This window comes from Phalacrocorax aristotelis, chromosome 6 (genome assembly GCF_949628215.1).
Source record: "Phalacrocorax aristotelis chromosome 6, bGulAri2.1, whole genome shotgun sequence".
Classification (NCBI taxonomy): Eukaryota; Metazoa; Chordata; class Aves; order Suliformes; family Phalacrocoracidae; genus Phalacrocorax; species Phalacrocorax aristotelis.
Window position 1 is genome coordinate 3728413 of NC_134281.1, and position 24453 is coordinate 3752865.

The following is a 24453-nucleotide window of genomic DNA, read 5'->3' on the forward strand; positions in this document are numbered from 1 at the left end:
CTATAAATAATAAAAACTCACTGCTTTCTTAAGCTCTTGTCTTTGTCTTTTCTATTGCTAGAAGAGGAAGATACAGACCTGCTAGGGTGGCAGGAGGCTTTAGCTACTCATCCTATTCCAAAATAACTATATTGATGATAGCTGCTTGGAAAACTGTTGTACAGAGTTTTTCAGTTTTCCTTCAAGTCAAAGGAAAACAAACCAGTTACCACCAGGACTGTGCTCCTCTTCCCTCCCTGTAACATATGGGTAGGGCCAGGTCTGTTAAGTGACTCATCCTGAGGAAAGAAGCAGCTGGTCTATAGGAAGGAGTGCCTGAAGGGCTGTATCCATCTGCTCTGCCTCCCTTGGGTCTTTTCAAAGACACAGATAAATTATTTCAGAGTGTAGTCAGTGTTTTCTACCTGAACAATTAATTTCAGTTTCACTGCAAATGCTCATACTAGCAGAAGGTCTGCGTTGGTTATAGGCTGTATCTACTAAGTTGCATTCTAAGAGCAGTTTTGATTCTTAGTGTATAGGATGAGTTATACAGCTTGTATTGTCTTACTTATGCTAATAGTATAGGAAAGGCCACTCTTTGCTGGTATGGCATGTTTTCCAAATGCCTTCATATCTAACTAATTCCAGTCACACAGTACTGTACAGAACACTTGCAAGGCTAGTAATCCTTTCTCCTGTAGGTATTGTCAGTCAGAGGCAAGGGTTTCAATTAAAGAAGAAATAAATATACAATCCTTTTCAATAAAAGCAACTTCCTAAGCACCCTGAGATAATATACAGCTTATCATAGTTCCCACCATGTACTTCATCCCCATGGCATGTAATTTTAGATCACAAATACAATGTTTATGGATGACAAAAGAACTCGCTTCCTGTTCTCTAGAGACTTGTTATTTCAGAGAATATATTTTTCAGGCCTATTGGTCAACCGCTCACATTTCCAGGTTAAGAAACACTGTGGCGAAGGCTTTGTTTGTGGATACTACTTTTTCTGTTCAATTAATCTGGGGTGAGCTCACTTGTTAACTATTTATTTGTTCTGAATGTTTTCTTCTCCTCATTCCTATTTGTCAAATCATAATTTTATCCTACAGTGAGAAGGAAACAATAGCTTACTGACTCAAGGATGGATGTTTTGTCTCTCTGTCTGTCCCACTGATACATCTCAGGAACTCTTTTAAGCCTTTTCTGCCCTAAAGGACCAGGTTTCACTTCATTTCCTTGATTATATACTTCTTTCATATGGCTGTAAACACTAAGTGAACTGACATTTCGTCTCTGTTCAAGACTTGCAGGCTTTAAACTGATTGATGGGTTTCTCTACATCTCTGATATACTGCATCCTCTTTATAGATCGCTCTTTACCTTCTCGTGGGAATTTATCTTATAACTCTGTTTCTTTAAGAAGAATTGCAGCAACGTTGCTGAGAGCAGGATGTTGGTGCTAGCGCCCAGAAAACTGCAGGGCCTGTGGATGTGGTGTCATACTTTCAGCAGGAGTGACCAGAGTCATCTAAAAAGCACAAACCCCAGTGTCCTTTAAAGAAATGAAATCTGAATTTTCTATAAACCCATATACTTTATGCACAAATAAATTCCAGTGCTAATCAGGCAGGGAGATGCAGAGACGATGACTTCTGAGCTGTAGCAGCTGATGTTTAGGATGCACGTGATGTAGAGCTGTTCATCATACCTCCGTAATGCGGTGGAGGACCACAGAGCAGAACCACTCCTTGACCTTCTCTGACTGACACTGTGCTTCTCGTTTTTGTTTCAAAGTTTTCAAGATCTTGAGAGAGAAGGAGAAAACAAGACCCAGTTATTATCTGTCAGATTTATACCTAACTGTACCCCAAGCCATGCAATGCTTATGTCACTCAGGAACATATTCAGATATTCAATAGCGTAATATAACCTCAGTATGTGAATTGCCACTGTACAGAAAATGAGTTTGTCCAACCTAGTCCTTTGGCAATCATAAAATACCTATTCATAAAACAAACTCTAAGCCTGTGAGTTTGTATTTATGGTTCCTAATTGCAAAGCTAGCATATTATTCTATGACTTTTTCTAGCATCTTTTTTTTGGAACTTATTAGCCTCTTAATCTGCATGAGTAGGAAAAAAGCATTTTGTGTTTTTTCTTTATAGAAATAAAAAGCAGCTGTGCTTTTCTATATATACAAGTGATAATTAATCATCACCAGGACTCTCACAGAGTGTGTGTTTAAATGTTAATAAAAGTATGTTGTATTCTTACTTTGTTCTGTCCTAAAGCTGGCTGCAGTAAGTCGATGTTTTAATTGACTTCAACAAACTTTGCCACTGCTTTTAAAAGAGGGGAGAAAGAGGATACTACCAGTAGGAAATCATGTGGTGGTTTGGGGAAAACTCCTGCATAAACATATGACCATGTCTATCTCCCACAGGTGACTTTTATGGCTATTAATTAATTTTTTTACTGAGTCTGACATCATACTCAATCTCTTTTACTTTCTTGCATTTCACCAAGATGTGGAAGTATTTTTATCAATCTCATCCCCTTCAAATAATAATTCAGTTACAAAACCTGACACAATAGATGTACTTTAAAAAGTGATTATTGTTGATTCAGTTCTCACCCTAATGAGAAGACTTACTACTTCTGTCAGAGTTCTTTGGGGAACAATTGCTTAAAATAGATTCAGAATATGATTTTATATAATAAATAATATCAGCTTCCCCTTAAAAGCGGATATCTGCAGCTTACCTTGCTGCAGATTCTTATTTCAAACAACTGTTCCATTTTTCATCAGCTGAACAACTACCTGATCCAGAGCTCAATAGAGAGAAACAGTTCTTGTTGATCAAAGCAATAACGATTACTACTTGTACAGGCTCAGCTATTTATGTCAATATATCAATTTTCTCCCCCTTAGCTGAACTTTACATGGTTAATTTTTCTTTTCCTCCTCTTCATCTCCTGTATATTGGTCTCCTATGAAGACATTGTCTACTCAGAGGTGACTGAATTGAATTAGGCAGCTGTAGCACCTCCTTGTGCTGTCAAAACCTCAATAGATAGTACCTGTCAATACACTGGGAAAGGGTTTTAAACGCTGATGTTCTTTTAATTGCCTGCTGGCTAGATATCTGTCTTGCAGTCTGGGTAGTCTGGAGGGACAAAATAAAAAAAACCACACAAGAAAGGCAAACAAAAAAAGAGAAATATTTTTTTACTTGGGTTTCTTCCATCCTGTAATACTAATTGGAAAAGAAAACAGTGGATGGATGTCATATGACCAACTGGAGTTTGGATTTGTAATTAGAAGGCACTTAGTGGTCCAGTGGTCCGAATATGTGGATTTATTTATTTACCTGTTCTGAAAAGTCAGTCTGAGAAAATTTATCAGCTTTCTCCTTTTTTTTTCTTTCCTGTGGGTTAAGCATTTTCCGAGAAGGAAAAGGCCAGCAGAAAATATTTGTGTGGAAAAGTGGCCCCTGGGTCAACTGTCAAGAGTTTAGATGGTGATTTGCTTGGGTTGGCTGCCCCGAGGCTTGTCTGCTCTGGGAGAAGGGGCAGTTTTGTATGGAGGGAAAAAAAGACCCTTGAATTTTCCTATTTATTTTGTTAAGTAGAAAAAAAAACAAAAAAGATTAGAAAGGTGCAAAACATCCAGATCTTTTAGGATTCAGGCGCCAGCAACAAAAATGGTCACATATCCCATTCCTATCACTTTCCTTGAGCTGCTAACACAATGCAGATTGTACAGTTTCTACTTAAAAATGGAGTTTAAAAAAACAAACAAACAAAAAATAAAACACAAAAAAAACGAACCCCAAAGAAACAAAACCCCCAGAACTCTTGGGCTGTACAGCAAAGGTATGTAGTATAACTAGAGGTTTCCAATGCTTTCCTCTACGGTATAGCCAGGTCTACTTTTCTGCCGAGAACAAAATGTCACTCTTGTGAAAGGAGGGGGAAAAAAAGTAGCACCGTGCAGCAGTAGGGAAAGGTTTTCATGACAATTCAGAATTAACTATGTAATACTTTACTCTGAAATTGGAATAGATTTTGGAAAGTAATAAGTTGCTAGTAGCAATTTTTAGTTTAATGACATGATATGTCATGGTATCACTTTTACTCTAATTTTAGAAACTGTATCACCTGTCTGTGTTTCTCCATTAAAATCAGGACAAGTATCCCTGATTTAAATATTGAAAAACCAGTAGTACTAGATCTCTTCTGGGATCCACTTTTTTAATAATTAGCAAGACTCCTTTAGATTATATGAGGGGGGAAAAAAATGACTTTGCCTTTTCACTCTGCACTTTTCAACCTTAAAATGAGTATCCAAATCTGTATGCAAGAGTCCCAGCTCTTTCATAGCAGGTTTATAGTTCAGTTATACAAAGCAGCTCAGCTCTTCCTAGTGCTGGGGAGATGATTTTCATCCCATTGCACTTACTAGTGAACCACAGGTATAAAAAAGTAGATATGGAGGCACAAAAATTGTCATTTAATATATTCCTCTGGCCCATAACAGGTACAACGCCATGTCCTTTGTAACAGACGCTCATTTAACCCATTTTTAAAGGCCTCTAGGGATAGAGATTTCCTTTATACAACCCATTCCAGTGCTTGACTCTCGGGTCATTACGCTGTGCCTTTTAGAAACCCCCACCCCCATAAAATTTAGTGGCCCTAAACAGAAATGATCTTTTTCCTCTCTGTCTGAAGTTGATTTTGATAGATAATTGTATGAAATAAACTTATTCAGTGTCTTGCTCTGCAATAAAGAATCATTGCATGTTAAAAAAAAATCCTGAAAGAGCCAAACAGTAAAATGAGTAAAAATAACTCAATAGGGGAGTCAGTCTTACTTCTGTCGTCATCTCTATTGGACCCTTTCTCCAGGCAGGCAGCATCTCCTGTGAAATATTATGACACCTCATTCAGACGGTATTCAATAATGAGTTATAAAATTGTTTGTCTTTGTTATGTAGCCCAGGGTGATAAAGGAATGAGGTGGGCCATCAGAAATAATGTTCCTTTTTGCCGGAAGCAGTCTTTTTGCCCAAAAAGTTTTTGCATCCATTTCCCCCCTCCCCCGTGGGATTGTGTATATTTTCAATTATTAATTTCAATCTAAAATGTGTTAAATATATATTTTAAAAATAAAACCCTGAAGGTTAATTTAAATGTAGCTATTCTACTTTGCTCTTGTTATTCTGAAAATCTGGCCACTTCTTTGCCCTGAGCGGGCATTTACACCAACAGAGCACAACCACCCTGTTCTCCCAGTTACCGTTACCTAGCACGGCTTTATAATGTAACATGACGTAATCTAATAAAGCATAATGTTGCTTGTCAAAAAAAGAGTATCAAATAAGATCACTAAGATCAGGTGTTTGGCATACATTTAGATTGCTAATATACACTTAGGAATAGTATGACTATTTAACAGATGGTATATTTGCTAACTTCAGTGTTTCTGCAGAGATCTATAAATAAATTATCACCTAGTTCCTACATAATTCCTTCCTTTCTTTGTCTGTATTTGTCTCCCTTTACAAATGAGCTCTCTCCCTCTCAGCATTGCTCTCAGCTGTGAGTTTTAACAAAAACCCAACTTTTTGCCAGCCCTGTGCTTGTTGGCGGATTACTATTTGTATAGCACAATTAATCAGCTGGATGTGATAATGAGGTCATTTAGGCTAAGCAACATGCTCAGGTGAACAAGTGATTCCTCACAGTGAAGAGTGGAAATATATGGACTCAGCTGTGTGTGGCAAGAAGTTGTCATCTTGGGCTGGGAACATTTGCAGACCTAAGTGAGAAAGGTGTGTGCTCAGAGCAAGCAAAACATGACATTTTGCGGAAACGAAATTAGAGAATGGCATGGGTTTCTCTGATGTAAGTGGGGATACGTGAGGTCAAGGAGGGTTTCAACTCTGAGGAGGAATGGGGAAGAAGAATGGGCCAGAGCTTTTTTCAGCTGGTGAAAGTCAATAGCACCTCTTTGGGGTCAAGGAAATTATGCTGATTTATGGCAGCAAAGGATATGCCCTGCAAGTCTTTGTGGTAGATATTAAATTACAATAAAAATAGAAGGTGGGAAGAACAGCGTTTTTGGATGAGGATGACCATTGGTGTAGCTTTCTTTAGTACAGAGCTGCCATCAAGAGAAGGCAAGGAAACCCACGATGGTGGGTGAGGTGTTTACTTGCAGCGATGATTTATGGAGATAGGAACAAATGTAACTGATACACACAAATATTTCCTACCTAAGTACTTGTATTAATTAATAGCCTAGTTAATAGTTTCAGCTAAAGAGTGTTTTTTTCTTCAGTGTTTTAAAGCTCAGCACTGACCTAATTCTTGATCGTATCATGAAAATATATCTCCTAATTTCCTCACCACCTCTGTTACCCACACATCTGTGCGCGTTTTTTAATATAAAACTGCCTTAGAAGTGTTAGAGTGGTAGGTTTAACTTGCACAACAAAATGTGTGAAGACATGGTCAGTTCTCCTGCGATTAGGGAACTACTTCATAAGTATGTCTGATGGGAACAAAAACCTAATCGCAAGTAACAACTCATTCGTTTCAACCTCCTAATTGTGTGTTTGATATTCCTTAAACTGCTCAGGGGTAGGTGTAGCACTTCCAAACCAGTCCATTTTAAGAACAAGCATAGGACACCTCTGCATTACTGACAAGCAAAAAGGAAAACTGGGGCATTTTAATATATGAAATTGTTACAGACAATCAGAGAAAGTCCAATTTATCACCTTGCATAATTACCTACAGTTCATCTGAATTAATGTAATTTCACGCTTTCTTGAGCTTTTGATTTTTTATAAATGTTTTGTCATTACATAATCCCAAATATTATAGTTGTAATTACTTGTTATTGAAATGTACAATGAATGTTAAGGCATTAGTAGTAAGAGCACTTTACAAGTTAGCTGTGCTCCTGAGGACAAATCAATAACATTTTTCACATTTTCATGTGGCTGTGTCAAATTGTGATATATCACATCTGTTTCACTCTCTTCTGTTTCTCTTATTGGCGATGATATATTGCATTAAGATCGGTGATACTGGATGTGATGTATCACAATAGAAATTCTTTCACAGGGAAATGGGATAAAAATTACAACCTCAGCAGTTTAAAAGAAGTTATGATTTGCTATAAGCATTTTTAACACTTGTGTTAAGAGCTGACAATTAGTCACCTTCAGCTGTGACTGATGAATTAAGGGGCCCATTGGTCAGCGTGGGTCTGAGTTCAATGTCTGATCCAGAGGAATCAGGTTTGATATAGCTGCAGATAGGAAAACTGGAACTTATTGGATCTTTTAAATTATCTTGGATCCAGGGAGGACCCATACTTGGCCAGATTTTGGTTTTTTGTTCCTTGTTCTTGCACATATGAGAAGTCCCAAACTTTTGTTTGCGTGAAACACTTTTAGACACAGACCGTGCCCGTTGCCAAAAGGCTGTGGTCCTCTGTTCGGACTGCTCCACAAGACCTCCTGCACATCTAGCCATGCCTCTTGCTTCTCAGTATTGTTGTACAGCATTGTCTTGTAGGAGGCTAGTACCAACCTCTTGCAGCTTGGCTACCAATAGGGTGTGTTATGGAAATATCTATCTTTCTCCAGATACCTCCCAAAGGAATGGCTAATCTCATTTCCTACAACTTTCACTGGAAAGTAAACTTTCTTCAGCTTTCAGAACTGCGGTAAACTTGCTAAACAAGCCTTCTGACAGTTCCTTTGTCTTGATAATAGTGTCAATACATTAATCTTTTCCTTTTACCATCTAATCTCAATTTTTTTAAATGTTCTAATTGATTTTCTATGAATTCAATTCTGAGATTAAGAGCTGTGTTATCTCTAATTAAGGTGTCTGAAAGCTGCTTAGCATTTCCCATTTCCTGATTTTTAAACACACGTGTTTTCCACTAAACACCTACTAAGTTCTTCTTCTCCTTCCCTATTTAAAGTACATGTGAGCCTCTGCTTTGTCAGTGTTGTAACATCCCAGGGTCTGTAGGACTTGGAGCTGCTCCAGCCAGGACAAGCCTGGGCAACACTCGAGTGTCTCCTTTCACCAGGACAGGTTAAAAATCAACTCTAATTCCCGCTTTTCTTCTAGTTTTTCCACCTGAGGTGAACACTGCATCCAACCCTGGTTAAAAGAGAAAGTTGCCCTCTCCTTCCCCCCAAAACAAGGCCAACAGGAACGCCCTGCTGCCACTCTCGCCCCAAAGCCCTTGCTCCTCTGCCTGGTGGAGCAGCCTGCCAAACTGAGAGGGAAAAGCACAATCACTGGGTCTTGCCCTTCTCCAAAGCTGCATAATCACCCAAGGACCTTCATCAGTGCTCCTTTATTTAGTTAAATTGCTTTGGAGCTTCTAAGGGGAGAGGACCTGTAATTTACACATTAGGATGCACATGGGCCCCAGGACTTCAATTCAGCTTAAATGGTATGAATAGCCAAGCCAGGCACTAATTTTCAAGGTGGGGAACAATAATTTCTGCCACAGCCTGATTGTCTTTTTCAATTAAAGAGTGAAAATGCCCTTTACAAAGTAATATCAGGCTTCTCTAGAGGAAAAAATGGAAGGTCACAATTAAATTAAACTGGGAGAGTGAGGGGGGGGGAAAAAATCCTTAGCTGACTCGATTTTTGTTCATGCACCAAGAAACCCAGAGCAAAGAAACATATGCTGTGAAGCTGTAGTGCTGGTCTACATCTGCTTTTTGTTATTTTTTCCCCCTTTTACGGAGTTAGCAGCATAAAACATTAAAGCTTTCTTCTGAGCCGAACACAGGACTTGCACTGAGCAGTGAGTGTTGATGCAGCCTTAGGGCTCTTACTCTAAACCCTATCTGCAGGCCAGAAGCATATCTGAGGATCTGACCCCCTCAAAGGGAGGGGGACATAAGAAATATATTTTTAATATTTTATATTCCTGAACAGTTTTCTCACTTGTCACAGCAGAGTTCATTTGTCACCTGTCATCGCAGAGTCACTTTGCCGTCTGCATGAGTTTTCTCCAGATTGGAGTGCTCTTAAAAACAGATTTCTCTCCCCAGCCTAGATCTCATGGGCCAGATTTATCCCTGCCAGAACTACACTGATTTGACTGACTTATATCGAAGATGGCCCTGGCCCCCTGTGTCAAACTACATCTTGGCAGGGGTGTTAACACTTATCCAAACCTGGCTGCTTTCATTTATATTTTCCCCTGCTCCTGGAGAGACCTGGTTTCCCAGGGTGCGTGGAGATGGTTCATGAGCTTGCCTTTTCCCCTGGACCTTGACCTTGTTGGCAGCGAGCAGCCATACGCCAGGTCCTGCAGAGAGCCCCTTTTGCCTCCATCATCCAGGGTCCCGCTGGGCCCCTCTCGTTAAACACCCCACAGTCCCACTTCAGGCGATTAACTACTTTTTATAATGGCTCTACCAACAATATGATAATCTGCACTCGTAATATGTACAATAAAAAAATGGCAAGGAAGAGAGGGCTCTTATGGACTGCTGGAAGTGTGCAACAAGCATGTCCAGGCATATGTCAGCCCTTCCCAAATTCTTGCCCAGCCCTTTGGAGATCTCGATCCAGTATAGAACTACTTCCTGCAGAAGTACCTTGGGTTATCCCCAGACACCACTGCTTTACCTCGTCACTGCAGCTGCAAAGCCATCAAAGTCTTCCTTCCCTCAGGAATGTCAAGATCTACCCATGTGACTGATGTAAAGGATTTTTGAATGTGAATCTTGTAAGTGGGATTTCAGGTGTACTATATGTTATTAGTTGTTCTTTCAGTAGCAATAGGAAATAAATATTTACAACATGGTGCATTCTTCTGTACCAGATGTGGCCTGGTGATTGAGAAAGGCTGTCCCTGTGGCCTTATGCCTTCATGCTGTGGAAAGTACCAACGACACACAGCGTTCTTCTTTTTTTCAACATAAGCTATGGAACAGGGGAGTTTATCTTGTACCCTGAAACCTTTGTGTTAGACAACCTTCACTGCAAAAATAACTAATCAATTTCATTATTTCTATTCAAAAAGCCGGTCATTTATTCTGAAGGATTTAATTTGGTAATTTTTTTCCTTGCAAGCCTCCACCTGAAACTTTTTTATGTCACACCAAAGAATGAAGAAGCTCATGTGGACATTATAGATATTTCATTCAATAATTTATTGGAATCTAAGTCATATTGTCTGCAATGAAAGCAGAGCAGATAAAAAGAAAATCACCCAGACTACAAATATAGACTGGGTTTATCCCTCAAAAATATTAAATTTTATCAATCAGAATCTAGCAGCTCTGGGACCTGCAGATGCTTTGTTACCTACCATATCTCAATCACATATATTGCTTTTCCAATACAGCTTGCAATGGGCTGATTTAGGATAAACACTTTTATAGGAACTGCCGAATAGTAAGTAATATATAACTAAAAGATAATCTTCAAATACTTATACATTCCCTATTATACTTTATCTGACTAGCTCACTGTCTGTAACGCTCCTTACAACATCTCTGTAATGTATGTCTCCATTTCACAGATAAATAATTCCCCACACAAGAGGAGTGAGAGCCTCCTCTTATAATAAAAATTTAAGCAACTAACCTAATGGAATAAACCAGATTTAACAAAGTGTCCTGATACAGCATGGCCTTGAACATGGTGGTGAAGTACTCTGAGATGTTTGAAACCATTTGAGAGAGAGAAAAGTCCACCTTGGGGTTCTGATGCTGCTCCGCCTGCTACGATGTTACGTAAAAAAGGGATGTTGCTACCATTGGCTCTGGTTTGTGCGTTTAATGACGGGGAGGTCATGGCTGCATTTGGTGTTGGTGGACATTAGCAGACAGAGCAGACTCAAACCTTTAGGGAAGGATGGAGAAAGTAAAACCCCTTCATTATGTAGACATACTCATGCCTTCTGGTTTTAAGATTCCAGACTGACTTTCCTGTCACCAGGAATGCAGGTTTTACGAGGGGGGGCTGGGGGGGTTTAGCCTGGAGAAGAGGGGGCTGAGGGGAGCCCTTCTCGCTCTCTGCAGCTGCCTGAGAGGGGCTGGAGTGAGGGGGGGGCTGGTCTCTGCTCCCAAGTCACCAGTGACAGGACGAGAGGGAACGGCCTCAGGCTGCGTCAGGGGAGGGTTAGGTTGGGTGTGAGGGAAAATGCCTTCCCTGCCAGAGGGGTCAGGCCCTGGCACAGGCTGCCCAGAGAGGTGGGGGAGTCACCGTCCCTGGGGGTATTTAAAAGATGTGTAGATGCAGCACTTGAGGTTTAGGAGGCCTGGGGGTGTTGGTTTGGCTGTTGGACTTGATGATCCCAGAGGTCTTTTCCAACCTTAATGATTCTACGAATGTCTGGTTATTTGCATAATCCTATTCTTGTAGGATTCTGGGAAGCCTGCCGTATGAGGAAAGGCTGAGAGAACTGGGTTTGTTCAGCCTTCAGAAAAGAAGGCTTAGGGGAGACCTTATTACCATGTTCCAGTATGTCAAGGGTGGCTACAAAGATGAAGACTCCCCTTTTACAAGGAGTCACATGGAAAAGATGAGGGCTAATGGGTCCCAGTTACTCCTGGGGAGATTCCCACTGGGCACAAGAGGAAGATTTTTCACAATGAGAACAATCAGCCACTGGAATTATCTCCCCAGGGAAGTGGTGGATTCCCCAACATTGGACACTTTTTAAGATTCAGCTGGGCAGGGTGCTGGGCCATCTTGCCTAAACGGTGCTTTTGCCAAGAAAGGTTGGACCAGATGATCTCTGAGGTCCCTTCCAACCTGGTATACTATGATTTTATGATTGTAGTATCTCAGCTTTAAAATAGAAATGCTATTATCACCTTGCCTTGTCCTGTCAGCAGGCAGGTGAAACCCTTCCAGGCTTCCTGCTTCACCACTGTTAAATGGTGGTTGATGGATCCTGCTTTTCCTTCTTCCAGGTGAGAGCCTGTGTTTGCGCAGACTTCTGCAGAGAAATAAATACTGGAAAGCTCAACAGAGACACAGAAAGATGAGCTGAACATAGTGAGGTCTTGCAGCATTTTTGAGTGAATAAGCTGCATCACCTATAGCCACTTCTGCAAATGTTCTGCTCAAAGTAGCCTTGAATGAAACACAGTGCCCTGTTTCAGAGTGGCTAGAGCAGCGTACAGACCCCTTACAGCAATGCGCTTCAGGTTCTTGCCATGTTTTTCCTAACTTTGTGAAGAAACTATGTGAAGAAGAGGAAAAAAAAAGAAAATATGCCTGAGGCTGCTGGGTCTGCTCCATGGAGAGCATCCATTAAAGACAGACCTTGATGTAGACTCCCACTATGGGGAACTGCTGCGGAGAGTGCTGGAGCATTGGGACAAAGTGTCCATAGCAATCAGAACTGATAAATGAAAGTTCCGTTTCCTTTTACTACAGGCAGAGTTTTGACAGAATATGGGCTTTATTTCCAAGTAATAAACTGAATTCTTGGTATATTTACTGTAACTCGTTCTGTTCAGAAGCTTACACTCCACCCACCCGTACAGAGGTAGAGGCAGGTACTGCTGCTGTAGTTATGCTGGATTCCTTAACTGTGGTTAAAAGTCCAAAAGGCAATTCTGAGCTGTGAGCCTATTTAGTGACATAAGGAGACATGACAGTTGTATCTCCATCCTCCGGAAAGGATTGACCTGCAGGGAGTGTTGCTACTCCAGGTTGCATTTTTGTTCTCGCCTGCTCACGGGAAGATGCAGACTGTGAGGTGTTGCCGGGATCAGCAGGAGGGCTGTGCAGAGCCTAGGAAGGACACTGTTTGCTGTCTGATTCTCCACATATCTGCAGGTTGAGATATGTTTCTGCATTATATAAAATATATATAGTTATGTATACCATATCAAACAGAGAGGTAGGCTTAACGCATTACTTAGCATTTGTAGGTTATAGAATGATGTGAACAGAGGCAAGTCTAGGACTTAACCTGAAGTGTCCCTAGAGAGGATAAGGGAGCGCAATAAATGAAGTAAAACTTTGGGGGCTGTATCTTTGATGGTGACCTGCTTCTGCCACTGGAAAGCCGAGCTCTTCCTCCTGTTTGCCCTTCAGCTATCAGATGGCCATCCCCGAGTGCCTGCTGAACACTCACTTGAGAAGCGTATACCTCCTTTTGAAACCGAAAGAAGTTCTTGCAGTATAAGCTGCTAGGCAGCCCCATCAGTATGCCAGCCCTCGCGTGCGGTGATGAATTAACAATCAGTTTAAAGACCCAGCGAGCTTTACTCAAGGTGGTAGTTACAACACCTAGCGTACCTTTTAATCAAATGCAGTTGTTACAGAGGGGTTTCTGGACACACACAGCACCACAATACAACCAATCCTGATGTATATGTGCCATTTAGACTAAAATTCATGCATGCCCAGACTTTGCAAATTCAGACTATCTGATCTAAGTGTATTGATTTTTCTATTTTCTGTTTCAAAGCGTATACTACAAGTAAAAAGGGTTATGACATTTTGAGGCATGCTATATTGCTTTGTGATGTTTCTGTAATTTGTGTGCAGTGAAAGGTAAATAACATGATGAAGTAATCAGAGGAGAAGTGGGCTTTCATGCTAGCTGAGCACCTCAGACAGTCGCTCTAACAGGGCTTTGCTAATGCTCAAACTGTCGTGATCTAGCGAAGACTAAATGGGCTTGATTGCTTTTAATATATTTCCCCCGAAACAGTTAAATGCTAATGATGGACTCCTATTTTACGTTTCAGAATGGAAAAAATTCTGTCCAGGAGGAATTATTGCCTCTTTAATTTGTTATTTCAGCAAAACTGTGTCATCTTCTGTCTAGCTGACAAAAAGCACGTGAGAGCACTTGGGAGCTGCAGATTTTATTCCAAGTGCTCCAGCACTATCCCTCTCATCCACGCTGCCACCAGCATGTCATCACTGGCCAAGAGGAGGGAGGACATGTGTGTAGAGAAAAATGCTATTGAAAATAAACACCAAGCAGAACCCCTGATCTCCGCTTTGAAAAACATGAGAATGTGGTTGCAGCCAAAAAAATGCCAAAGAAAAATCCTTCCTTGGTCTGTAGCAGTGGGGGAAACTTTTAAATATGTGGTCTAATGTCTTCCACTGCGTGCCCTCCTGTGTGGTTCAGGACAAACTGACTAATCCTATTCATGAATTTAAATTGTTGTCATTGTTTCCCTGAATTAATGATTAATAATGGGGGCCTGAGGCCTGAGAAAGCCGCAATCATCGCAACTGTCTATTAGCGATGGTAGAACAATTTGCCTGAGAGTCTAAGATCCCTAGGCAACTAGATGTTTTCAGTTAATACTGAATTTTCTGGATTTATGCCCTGAATAGTTATGAATTAGGTTCACACATGATTCTTTTTCATGGTGGAGTACTTTTTTCCCTAGTTTATTTAATTGCATTTCTTGTTTCTCTCCCTTATCTCAATGTCTCTGTTACAGACACGTATGAGAACTAAAAGAATTAGCAAGAGGCCTGGACAGACTGTTTTACTGCAGCTAGTTATGGGGATTTCCCTCAAGACCAGTTGTTTACACACAGTTACTTTTACTTAAAACTGACAAAATAATTAAAACAAATCCCCTGTGTGCCTTGGGATAGATTTCTTGTTGAAGCCATATTTAAGCAGCTCTCTACAACAGGTTTTCATTTGCCTTTTTAAGGCATGAAATGCAATTTAGATGCTCTTTATTAATAAAAATAACTTTTTCCAAAACACCTCATTAATATGCATATAAATGCATCTTGGCACCACAGAATAGGAGAAACCCCCAGTTTTACTGATCAAAACGCTTCTTTAAACCTGGATGCTTTTTTCTTTTGTGAGTTTTGTATGTGACCGAGATCCCGGGCCTCGGTGAAGCCGTGGTGGCTTCAGGAGGTGGCTCTGCTGGCGGCGGGGCTCAGGGCAGCTGCTTCACCAGAGGTGTGTGCTCTGATGCGCGTGCAGGAGAAGCAAAACCTGTGACATCTGGGAAGCTCTTGCACAAGCATCTTCACTTTGGTTTGGAAACCAAGTTGCGTAAAACCTGAAGGAAAACCTTCCATGTCCCCATGTCTTTCTTCAAGCTGTCTCTCCTGCATAGTTCACCAAGATGAATTCCCCATGGAATTGCCTTTGACCTTCCCTGTAGCTAGAGGTGAAGTGTTATTGGTGACCTTGCGTTGGATGTCAATACTGAACTTGAAGAGGGGAAAGTACCCTCTGGGTGGGAGGTTGTGACTCGGGAGCAAAGCTCAAAACTCAAACCCGCGTGGGTCTGTGCCAGGCTCTGGCTACGCAAGCTGGGATCTGACACCAATGCTTTTTAACCAGGCTGAAGATCCAGATCAGGAACTCCAGCTCTTGCAAAACACACGTTTGCTTTTCAAAATGTACTGCTTGCTGGATAGCAAGAGACGCACAGGATTTATAGGGAGCTTTCAACTTTATTTATGACAAAACAAACCTTCGCCAGGAAGTACGAATAACATATGACTGCTAATGCATTTATGTGCTCTTGCTCTGCTCTCTCTCACTGATGCTGTCTCTCATTTTCAGCTTGTAGCTTTAATAATCTATGCCACTTCCTTCTGTACAATATTCCTCCCGCAGCTTTCATTTGACAGCTCTGTTTTTAATAGAGGATAAGCATGAAACTCCAGCTGAATCTGAAGACATATTTCTAATCTCATACCGCATTTATTTTGCTACTCGGACGCCTCGCTATCTTGAACAAAGGAGAAAGTATTTTTCACCTATTAAGTTGAGATGTACAATAGGTTTCCAGAGGTATCGTTAATTCAAACTCAGAGGTAGTTACCTTGTAGTAAAAAGACAAATAAGCGTAAGCCTCGTTACTTGGATAATAGGGTTGATTCATGTTTTTATCATGGTGATGGCAATAATATTCCAGACGGCCCCACTTGGGGAAAAGTCCCATTATGTTAGGTATCGAATGAAAGTGTCATAACATCAACGTGCCTGCCTGGATTTTAAGATATAGCCTGAAGTATTGGTTGAAACAAAGAAGTCAATTGGATGGCAACATAAAAATAAGAAATAAGAAAATGTTAACTGTGAAATAACTGATTCAAGGTAATTTGTTCCACTAGTCTCGTCATTATAATGTTTTCCATGTACTATGTTTTTTTTCTCTTGTAAGACAAGTTAAAACTCCTAGTTTCACAGCGATGCTACTAAATTGAAGCATTTTCCTGTATGTTTGTGTTTGCCAATGTAAATGACAACCTTCAATTTGACTGTCCTCTCTCTTCTGTGTGGGAAAGGATGTAAAAGTCTGTCACCGTTAATGAAAAAGTAGTGTGCTTCTTGAATATGGGATGTATTTACCGTTATAATGGTTGCTGTTTAGGACTAAAGGAGGATGCTGGCGTGGGTTTGTCTGCTGCTGCGGACAAACAAGAGCCAACTTTGTCGTGACCTGCTCCCCACGGTAACTTTGGGAAGTGTCTTGGTAGGGGTATGAAGCCTGGGCAGAGGAACTGCTTGATATTTAGCCCATTTTGATTGTTGCATATTGACATGAGACTTCAAGCTCTTCATGTGTTAAGTGCTTCAGAGGGAATGCTTTGCCCGCATGCAGTATTAAAGAACTGGTGTTTAACAGCTGAAAATACTTAATGCCATCAAAGTCCATTTTCTGGCAAACAGGTCCTCTAGCTGCTAAGCGGCATCAGCTGCATCGCACGGAGACGTGCTTTGTCTCCCACGGGCCAGAAACCACAGGTGATTTCTTCCAGGTTTGCATGTCTGAGGGCAGAGCCCTGGCCCGCAGCCCCACCAGGAGTCTCCAAACCCTTCTCCTTGCAAAGAGTTAAACAAGACAATTTTCCAGAGCTAGCTTTGGTCCCACACATGGCTGTGAAATGGTGATAGGTAAAAGTAAACATAGAAAACCATGGGAAGGAAGGACAATTAAATACTATGCAAAGGAGCACTGGCCAGATGAGCTATTTATACACCCCAGGAGCTGGTGCAACCACACCAGCGCGATCCCTATGGGCTGGGAGAACAGGGAATGGGAAACCCAAGTGCTTCCAGGAGTTTGAATCAGGGATAGAATTTTCCAGAAAAAAAGATGAAATTGTTAAGTAATACGGTATGCTGAACGCTATGCCCACCAGAGCCTTCTTTCTTTCACAGATATCCCTGTTTTTCCTTACCCTCCCCCCTTTTTTAATTTTTTGTACCTCTTTTGTGCCTTCATTCGAAGCTATTCCTTTTCTTTAGGTCTTTTCCCAGCTCCATTCCTGGCTGATCCTGGTTCCTTGGGGATTACAGATTCCATAGACAATTTTTAAGTGGCCATCTAATCTTGCTTCTTTCTAAAATAGGATTTGTTCTGTCACTCACTAATTTTCACCTCCACATCTTGAAATAATTTCCCGTACAGGAAGGCTGGCTTGCAAAGATGTTTCAGGGAAAGTGGGAAAATAATGAATCAAAATTTTTGTTTCGATTTGACCACCTCTTGGGAATCAAAAGCTCTTTGAGAAATTCAGGGTAAAACATTATTAAATGAGATACTAGCGATATACCGTTTGATCAGCTCTACTAAAAGAGAGTCTGTGAACCATCCTGACCTCTAATGTCTCCTTTGTATAACCCCTGCGACATGAGATTTGCTATGAGAAATGGAACAAGATTAATAATTAATACGTTTGCTGGTGTCTGAAATAGCGACACACGGCTGGCTTTAGACACATCTTTTATTAATGAGGCTTGAAAACAATTGCTTTCTCCCAGCAACAGACAGCTCAGACCTTTATATTGAAGAAAAAGGAATGAAGGTAATATCTGGGGGTTTTTTGTTGTTGCTGTTGTTGCTGTTGTTGCGTCCATCCCCCCCCCACTCCCCGCCCCAGGCATTGAGAGAACTCAGTCACCACATAGAAACGCTGTGAAAAAGTTTGTGAAGTTGTGAAGAAGCGAAATGGGGAGCAAGCTTAAAATAAATTTTAAATCATCTCAAGGCAGCGTACGTTCTCTACCCAATCAAGCTGAAATATGAACCGTTTCAGAGCATAGCTCACCATTTCGCTCACTTGTGTAAGGGAAAAGAGTGTTTCTTACTCTGTTAACATAACAAAATATCAGTGTGGCCATTAGGGGTACGATGTTTTTGTGCCTCAGTTAGACCTCATTACTCTATAGAAAATATAAAGCCTAACTTTTTGCAGCATTTCCCTCCCCCGGTTGTAACTACCTGCAAGGTAGCGAAGAAAGCACTGTCTTAAAAGGTGGAAACACCTTTATTAAGTGAAAATAATTGCACGCTTCTTCCTTGACCTTTCAGTTTTCTGAAAGCTGATTTTGTTCCTGAGGGCTAGCGGCCATCAGATGTCTGGTTTTGTTATTAATATTTACTAGGAACAATTTTTCTTTTTTAAGAATAAGCACTGCTGAAGTAAGCTAAACCTTTTGAACAGAATCACCAATGATACTTTAATTATCCAACAAATTACAGTTCATGTGCAGAATTAATCAGAAAGTAATGCTCTTATAAATATGATCTTCCCAACTTACATGCAAATTGAAGCTTTGCCTTCCTGCTTAGAATTGTTCCAAATGAATTTGTGGCCAAACACTGGTATGTTCCAATATCCTGTTTTTTATGTGGGTTATTGATTGCCAAGCTGCCTCCAACCAACCTGTAGTGATAACTCATGGTAAGATCAATATCTGTGCCATTTTGCTTCCACCTTTGAGGGGAAAAAAATCAAATTATGCTTATAATTTACAGAGCCTATTCATATTTTTCTCAAATAGTGTGCTGTAGCATACCTGTAATGATAAAAATGTAGTTAAATATCACAAAATTATATCATTTTTCACGCAAGACTGCTTCTTATATCAATCTTAACGATATCAGTAATTCTGTTCCTTGAAAAATCTTTACTGCTTTTGTGCTAGTCACCAATGTTCATCCAAATGTCTACAAAAAGTAATTATAACTTATTCATACAAACTATGTTATCCATACAATTGAGAGTATGGTATACGCCTCGACTACAGCTACCTTATTTTTTATAATATAAATGCTACCCGAATGTGCTTTACAGTCCTTGCAAATGGTGTCATAAATCTGCTTACAAAAATGATTTGGAGATATAGATCAGGAGGGATTACACTTCAGAGGACAGATGAAAGCAGAGAGAGCAGTTTTTATGCAGCAAGTTTGAGACTGATAATTTAATGATGAGAATGCTGCTATTTAAAACATGGTTTGTCCCTGGTAGTCCACTAAGTAGAAAATGGGTTGTGTGACACTGTCTGCAACGTTACATAACTATTTACAAATGTCAGAATAAGATTTGTATTTCAAAGAAGATGAATATTATATGTTTTAAGAAGGGAACTTTTGTAGCTTTACTGTTAGTCACATAGGGGTTAAATTTTTGTTGTCCACGTGATCTCCGGAGGAAGAATAAAGGACCTCGGTCACTGACATCGGCGGGCTTTGGGCTTCTTAATGCTCCTCTTTAGGTTGTCAGCGATCCTAAAACTCCATAACCAGGTATTTTCTTCTCCTAATTTTATGCCACAATCATCTCTTCAGCCCGTATCCTTTCTGTCAACCCACGTGGGCATGATGCCAACCCCTCGATAGGATGCAAAGACCACACGAAGGTTGCGAATGGCTCACTTTGGGTTCGCAGAAGGCTTTGTAGCAGTCCTCGAAACAAGGGCGGTTGCCTCCTTGTTAATTACCTGCAGGTTCACAGCATAAAAAAATACCTATTTCTTTTTATCTGGGGAGATGAACTTACTGGCAGCGATGGTATTTTCCACAGTTAACAAATCGAAGCAAGCTTGCACCGTAACTCTATTCCTGGAAGGTCTGACTTGGACACACAGCTGGACACACCTGGACAAACCTTTCCCTACACGATCAGACTGCACAGGTAGTTGTTCTTTTGGAGGGAGATGTTCAAACTGTGCTGTGAAGTGCAGTTCTGTGCTCCGAGGGAAGTCTTGACAAATACAGAGGAAGCAAGGATCCTGACCTTTCAAGTGGGCACTTCTTGTTTATAAAGATGAGTAATGACTGATTAAAATATGAAATAGTTGAACTCTGTGAACAAATTCTAGTAACATTAAATAATTTATCTGGGTCTGCCAATCACTGCCTCCTCTTTCATGACTGCATCAATGTTAAGACATTTAGATGCAACAGTGGGCCATCCGTAGTTCTTCCTACCAATTGCAGCTAATTTGTAACCACGCCGTACCTCTGCTTTGTTCCATTTTTCGTGTTTTGCTTTAGTTGGTCTAGGTTTTTGCTGTTGTTTTGGGGTATTTGGGCTCTTTTTTTTTTTTTTTTCTCTCAAAGATAAGCAAAATCTTAGCTGCTGCTCGTCCACGAGCCCATTCTGTGAAGAAGTAGTCTGCATCAGCATTAGGATTTTGCCGTATTTCAGGATTTACATATGGTGCGTGCTGTTTCAACCTTTCAGTTTTCTGATATAGGAGATTCTGGTATTTAGTTTGCCAGTTGTCTTTAGTTTCAGAATCAATCACTGAAATAACTGCTGTCATCATTACATAGCTCCCAATTAAGCTCTATAATTGTTTTTCAAAACAAATGCAAAGTTGTTGGCTTAGTTGCCGCAAATGAATTCTTCACACTATCCCCATAATCATTCTAATCACCGCGGTACAATGATTATTAAACTTTGCATATAGATCAGGGGTTCATCTCCTAGTGTGGGCTTTTTTCCTAATTAATATGTTTACATCACTGAAGGAAGTGAATTGATGGATTCGTGTGATAGACAATGATTTAATGACTTTGTGTGTTCTGCAGTGTAGTGTCCAATACACAGAAATCTTTGAAGGATTAATTTAAGAAAAATTTGACATAAGTCTGTTAAGGCAGGGATCACCTACATATTTGTATGAACTTCTTCATGTAACCACTGGAAAATACTTTTTATCAGTTATAGGAAATGTATCCCAACCAATTGTTTCAGCACCTAAACTTTAAAAAATGTTATAATCCGATGCTGAATTCATTAGTTCCGTAGGAACGTAAGACTTCTCAAATCATATTGATATGTCCAAACTTAAAAAAAAAAAAACCCACGTGTGTTTTATGAATTCATAGGACAAACGATCGTATTCTATTTGCTTTAAAATCTAACTTTTTATAGAACACCAGTTATAAAATGTTCCCAATAAATTCTTCATTAAGCTAAAGACTTTCAGAATTTATGTATTTGGGACCTTCCCCCCTTCTCATCTTGATTTAAAGATCTCAAGCAAGAGGTAGTCTCTTCTCTTCTGTTCTCTTCTCTTAAATTGGTACAAGCTTATCCTAACATTTGAATATACCAATGTACCACTATTCTTCCAAGCCACTGGGTTGCGTTAAATCTTTGATGCTGGACTTACTGGGTGCTTCCTTCTAAAGTACACTGCAGCCAAATCACTGATACAAGGATAAACTTGTAATGTATGGTTATTTCCTCTTATTTATACTACTTAATCAATACTTGTGATTTGCTATTCAAATAGTCTCCATCTCCAAGCAAATAAAAATGAGGAGTAGAATTTATTAATGAACATGAATATGTGAGTAATGTGTATTTACAATGCAACTGCAAGTTATGCAATCTGTCTTTAGGGTAATATCTTATAAAGGAAGTGTGGAAGAATAATATAATTAATTTCTATCATGGTTTCACACTGAAAAAATATTGATTTATCTTAAAATGTTCAAAGAACACAGAAGTACATAAAACTTATAAAAATGGTGAAATATTATAGATCTTTGCAGAATACAAATATTCTTCGGACTCATTTGAGAAAAGTCAATACGTTTCATTATGCACGAGCTGACTGTTAAGCTGCATACCCACAGGTTTCGCTGGTGTTTAGACTTCCCTTATCCTCCCTGAGTAGGATTTCTTCTGGGCAATGTGGTGTATTGACACCATGACCCCGACACCTCTCCCTGCACCTCGACCCATGTTCAAGGAAATCCCGCAGAGCAGAGGAGACAGAGTCCTCAACCTGGAGCCACCACTTTATAGAAAAAATGCAGGCACGAGGTATCCGCCTTGCAATCCAACACTTACACAGGCTGATAATGAGCTGCAGAGTAAGAATTTTATTTCAGGGAGATTAAACTGCTGTTTGGTCACCTACGGTTTGATATTTGGGCAGGGAAAATCTTAACTTTTGACCTAAGATTATGATTTCTGATAAGTGGATAATTAACCAGGAAACTTCTGATGACATCTGTAAGGACGCTATACGGTGCTACGCAATGGCTAAATAGCTAGAATTAATGAGTCCTATTTCTATGACTGATGAATCTGGAAAATAGTATTGTTCTGTAGAAACTGTGTAGGGAAAGGAAACATTTTCTTTCAGAAGATGTGACTTCTTTTTGGAAATGAAATGTGAAGGTGCATCAGTTTCAGTGGAACTCTCAATGTACGAATGTTGAAGCCATTCAGGAATTAGTGAAAGATTCCACTTAGGCAATGTACAAATATTTTGGATAAATTCAAATGAAATATTTCATTAATCTGTTTTATTTGCCTTTAAAAAAAAAAAGATACATTTAGGATTATTAGAGTTTCCTGCTGAAAGAGCTTTCTCCAGCTTTGCAAGTAAAATCCTGGAAGATTGACGAAGCACACATGGCTGCGTTGTGATTTTGTACCAAAGTTATCACAGCTGGAAGCTCTTACTTGTATACATCTTTCCCTAATTTGAACTACCTTCTGTGCATATATGCATCCATGATTTAATGCATTATCTTTCCAGTGTACTGCTGTAATAAAAATATGTATTTTTATAAGTCTTCCTTGTGTTCTATGTTTCTTAGGTCATTTGCATTTAATTGGAATGCCCTCCCAAGTCACCGGAGACTTTCCTGTAATTGGGGAAAAAATCTTGCAAAACCCCCTAGTATACAGTATTTCCATAAAGGAATAAAATTGGAAAGTTTAAGAACTATTGACTGTTTACAAGACAACAGGTGTCGAAGGCATTTTAATTCTACGCCACTTTTGAAGCAGAATCTGCAGTGAGTCAAGGGACAGCATTTTAGTGAGCAAGTACACTGTAGCAGGGTTGTCATTTGTCTTTCGAGGGCATGAATAAGAAATATATTTTTGGGGTTACTGGGAATCATTCTACAATCTTATGCAATGATTCTAAACATATTTTATGTCATTTGCAATCACTGTAGACTTTGTTCTTCTGCTCCCCTCACATTTATTTGTCTGTTACTGTTATCTTCTGTGGAACTTTGATTTGGATTGAATTTGAATCTCTTTATCTTATTGTACTGCATCGTTCTAAGTTATGCTGAAATATTATAATACTGTTATAATGAATAATACTTATGCTGTCCTTGGGTCTCTTATTTATTTGTTCAAATGATTGCTCTCTGTGAAGATTATTGAGGGAAAAAAAACCCCTCAGTTTCGAATTTGCATGAAAATGCTAGATTATGTGATTGCTCTGGATATTGGATGAAAGTTCAGAAAAAGAGTTAGAACCAAGCACCTGACACCCAACAGGAAATGTCAAAATACTCAGAAAACACTTGGGTGGCAGGCTCGAGGTGACTTCTTTCTGGTTTTTGTTCGGATTTTTTTCATTTGTTTGCTTGTTTTGTTTTTTCTCAGTGTGGGGAAAGGCTAGCTGTACTGAACTGAGTGACTTAATGGAAGAAAACTGTGGAGCTGCGATATGTTCATGGATAGGCTGTAAGCAGAAAAAGAAGTAAAATTCATTACTTAAGTTAGCTGATGTTAATCCCTCAATCAAGTAGAAAAGAAAAGCTTAAGTGCAAAAAATTATAAATCTAATTTGAAATATTATGTTTATTTACTGCCAACATCACACAGGGAAAGAGTTGAAATAATGTACCTCATATTATAAACAATTTTGACTTTATAGAAAAAAGCATAACAGGAAAAATTATATTTATCAGAACATTTATATAGGTTTCCTAACACATGTCCTGATTTTGGAGATACTTCTGTCCATATTTTTTGTTTCCATTTTAATCAGATCTCTGCTCTCTGTTGCTTCCAATGGTGTCCAACAGGAAATCAGCGCCCCTCACTTATCATTACTTTGCCCTTATGCCTGCTTCAGTTCGATACAATTCTTGCATTGTGGTTGTTAGAGACGCGGGATTTTGAAATGAAGTTGCAAAAAGTGAGTACTCTATTTGATGACTGTGTAAGACTAATAGACTAGATAATAAAATAAAACTTTCAGGAAATGCTAAGCATTTTATCTTTAAAGAAAAGGTATTAATCAGCGTATTCGTTTATGTAATAGGTGCTAGATAGCAAACTAGCTTGTACATAACTTTATTCCTGTCGTAGTGGTTCTCAATTTCTGAATCACAGGAAAACCTTGCAGTAGTCCTTGCTTTTCCT

General features: G+C 39.7%; 1 protein-coding gene across 4 annotated transcripts in view; it reads right to left on the minus strand.

The window, feature by feature from the left end:
• LOC142058460 (contactin-6-like) overlaps window positions 1–18744 on the minus strand; it is an 84049-nt gene extending 65305 nt beyond the window's left edge. For all 4 annotated transcript variants that reach the window (XM_075095628.1, XM_075095625.1, XM_075095626.1 and 1 more), the window contains exons 1-2: window positions 18569–18744; window positions 1697–1792 (exon numbers count right to left, since the gene is read on the minus strand). In XM_075095628.1, the coding sequence (XP_074951729.1) occupies window positions 1697–1792; window positions 18569–18710 (238 nt within the window). In that variant the 5' untranslated portion in view covers window positions 18711–18744. The remainder of the gene's footprint in view (window positions 1–1696; window positions 1793–18568) is intronic.
• Window positions 18745–24453: the final 5709 nt, after the last annotated feature.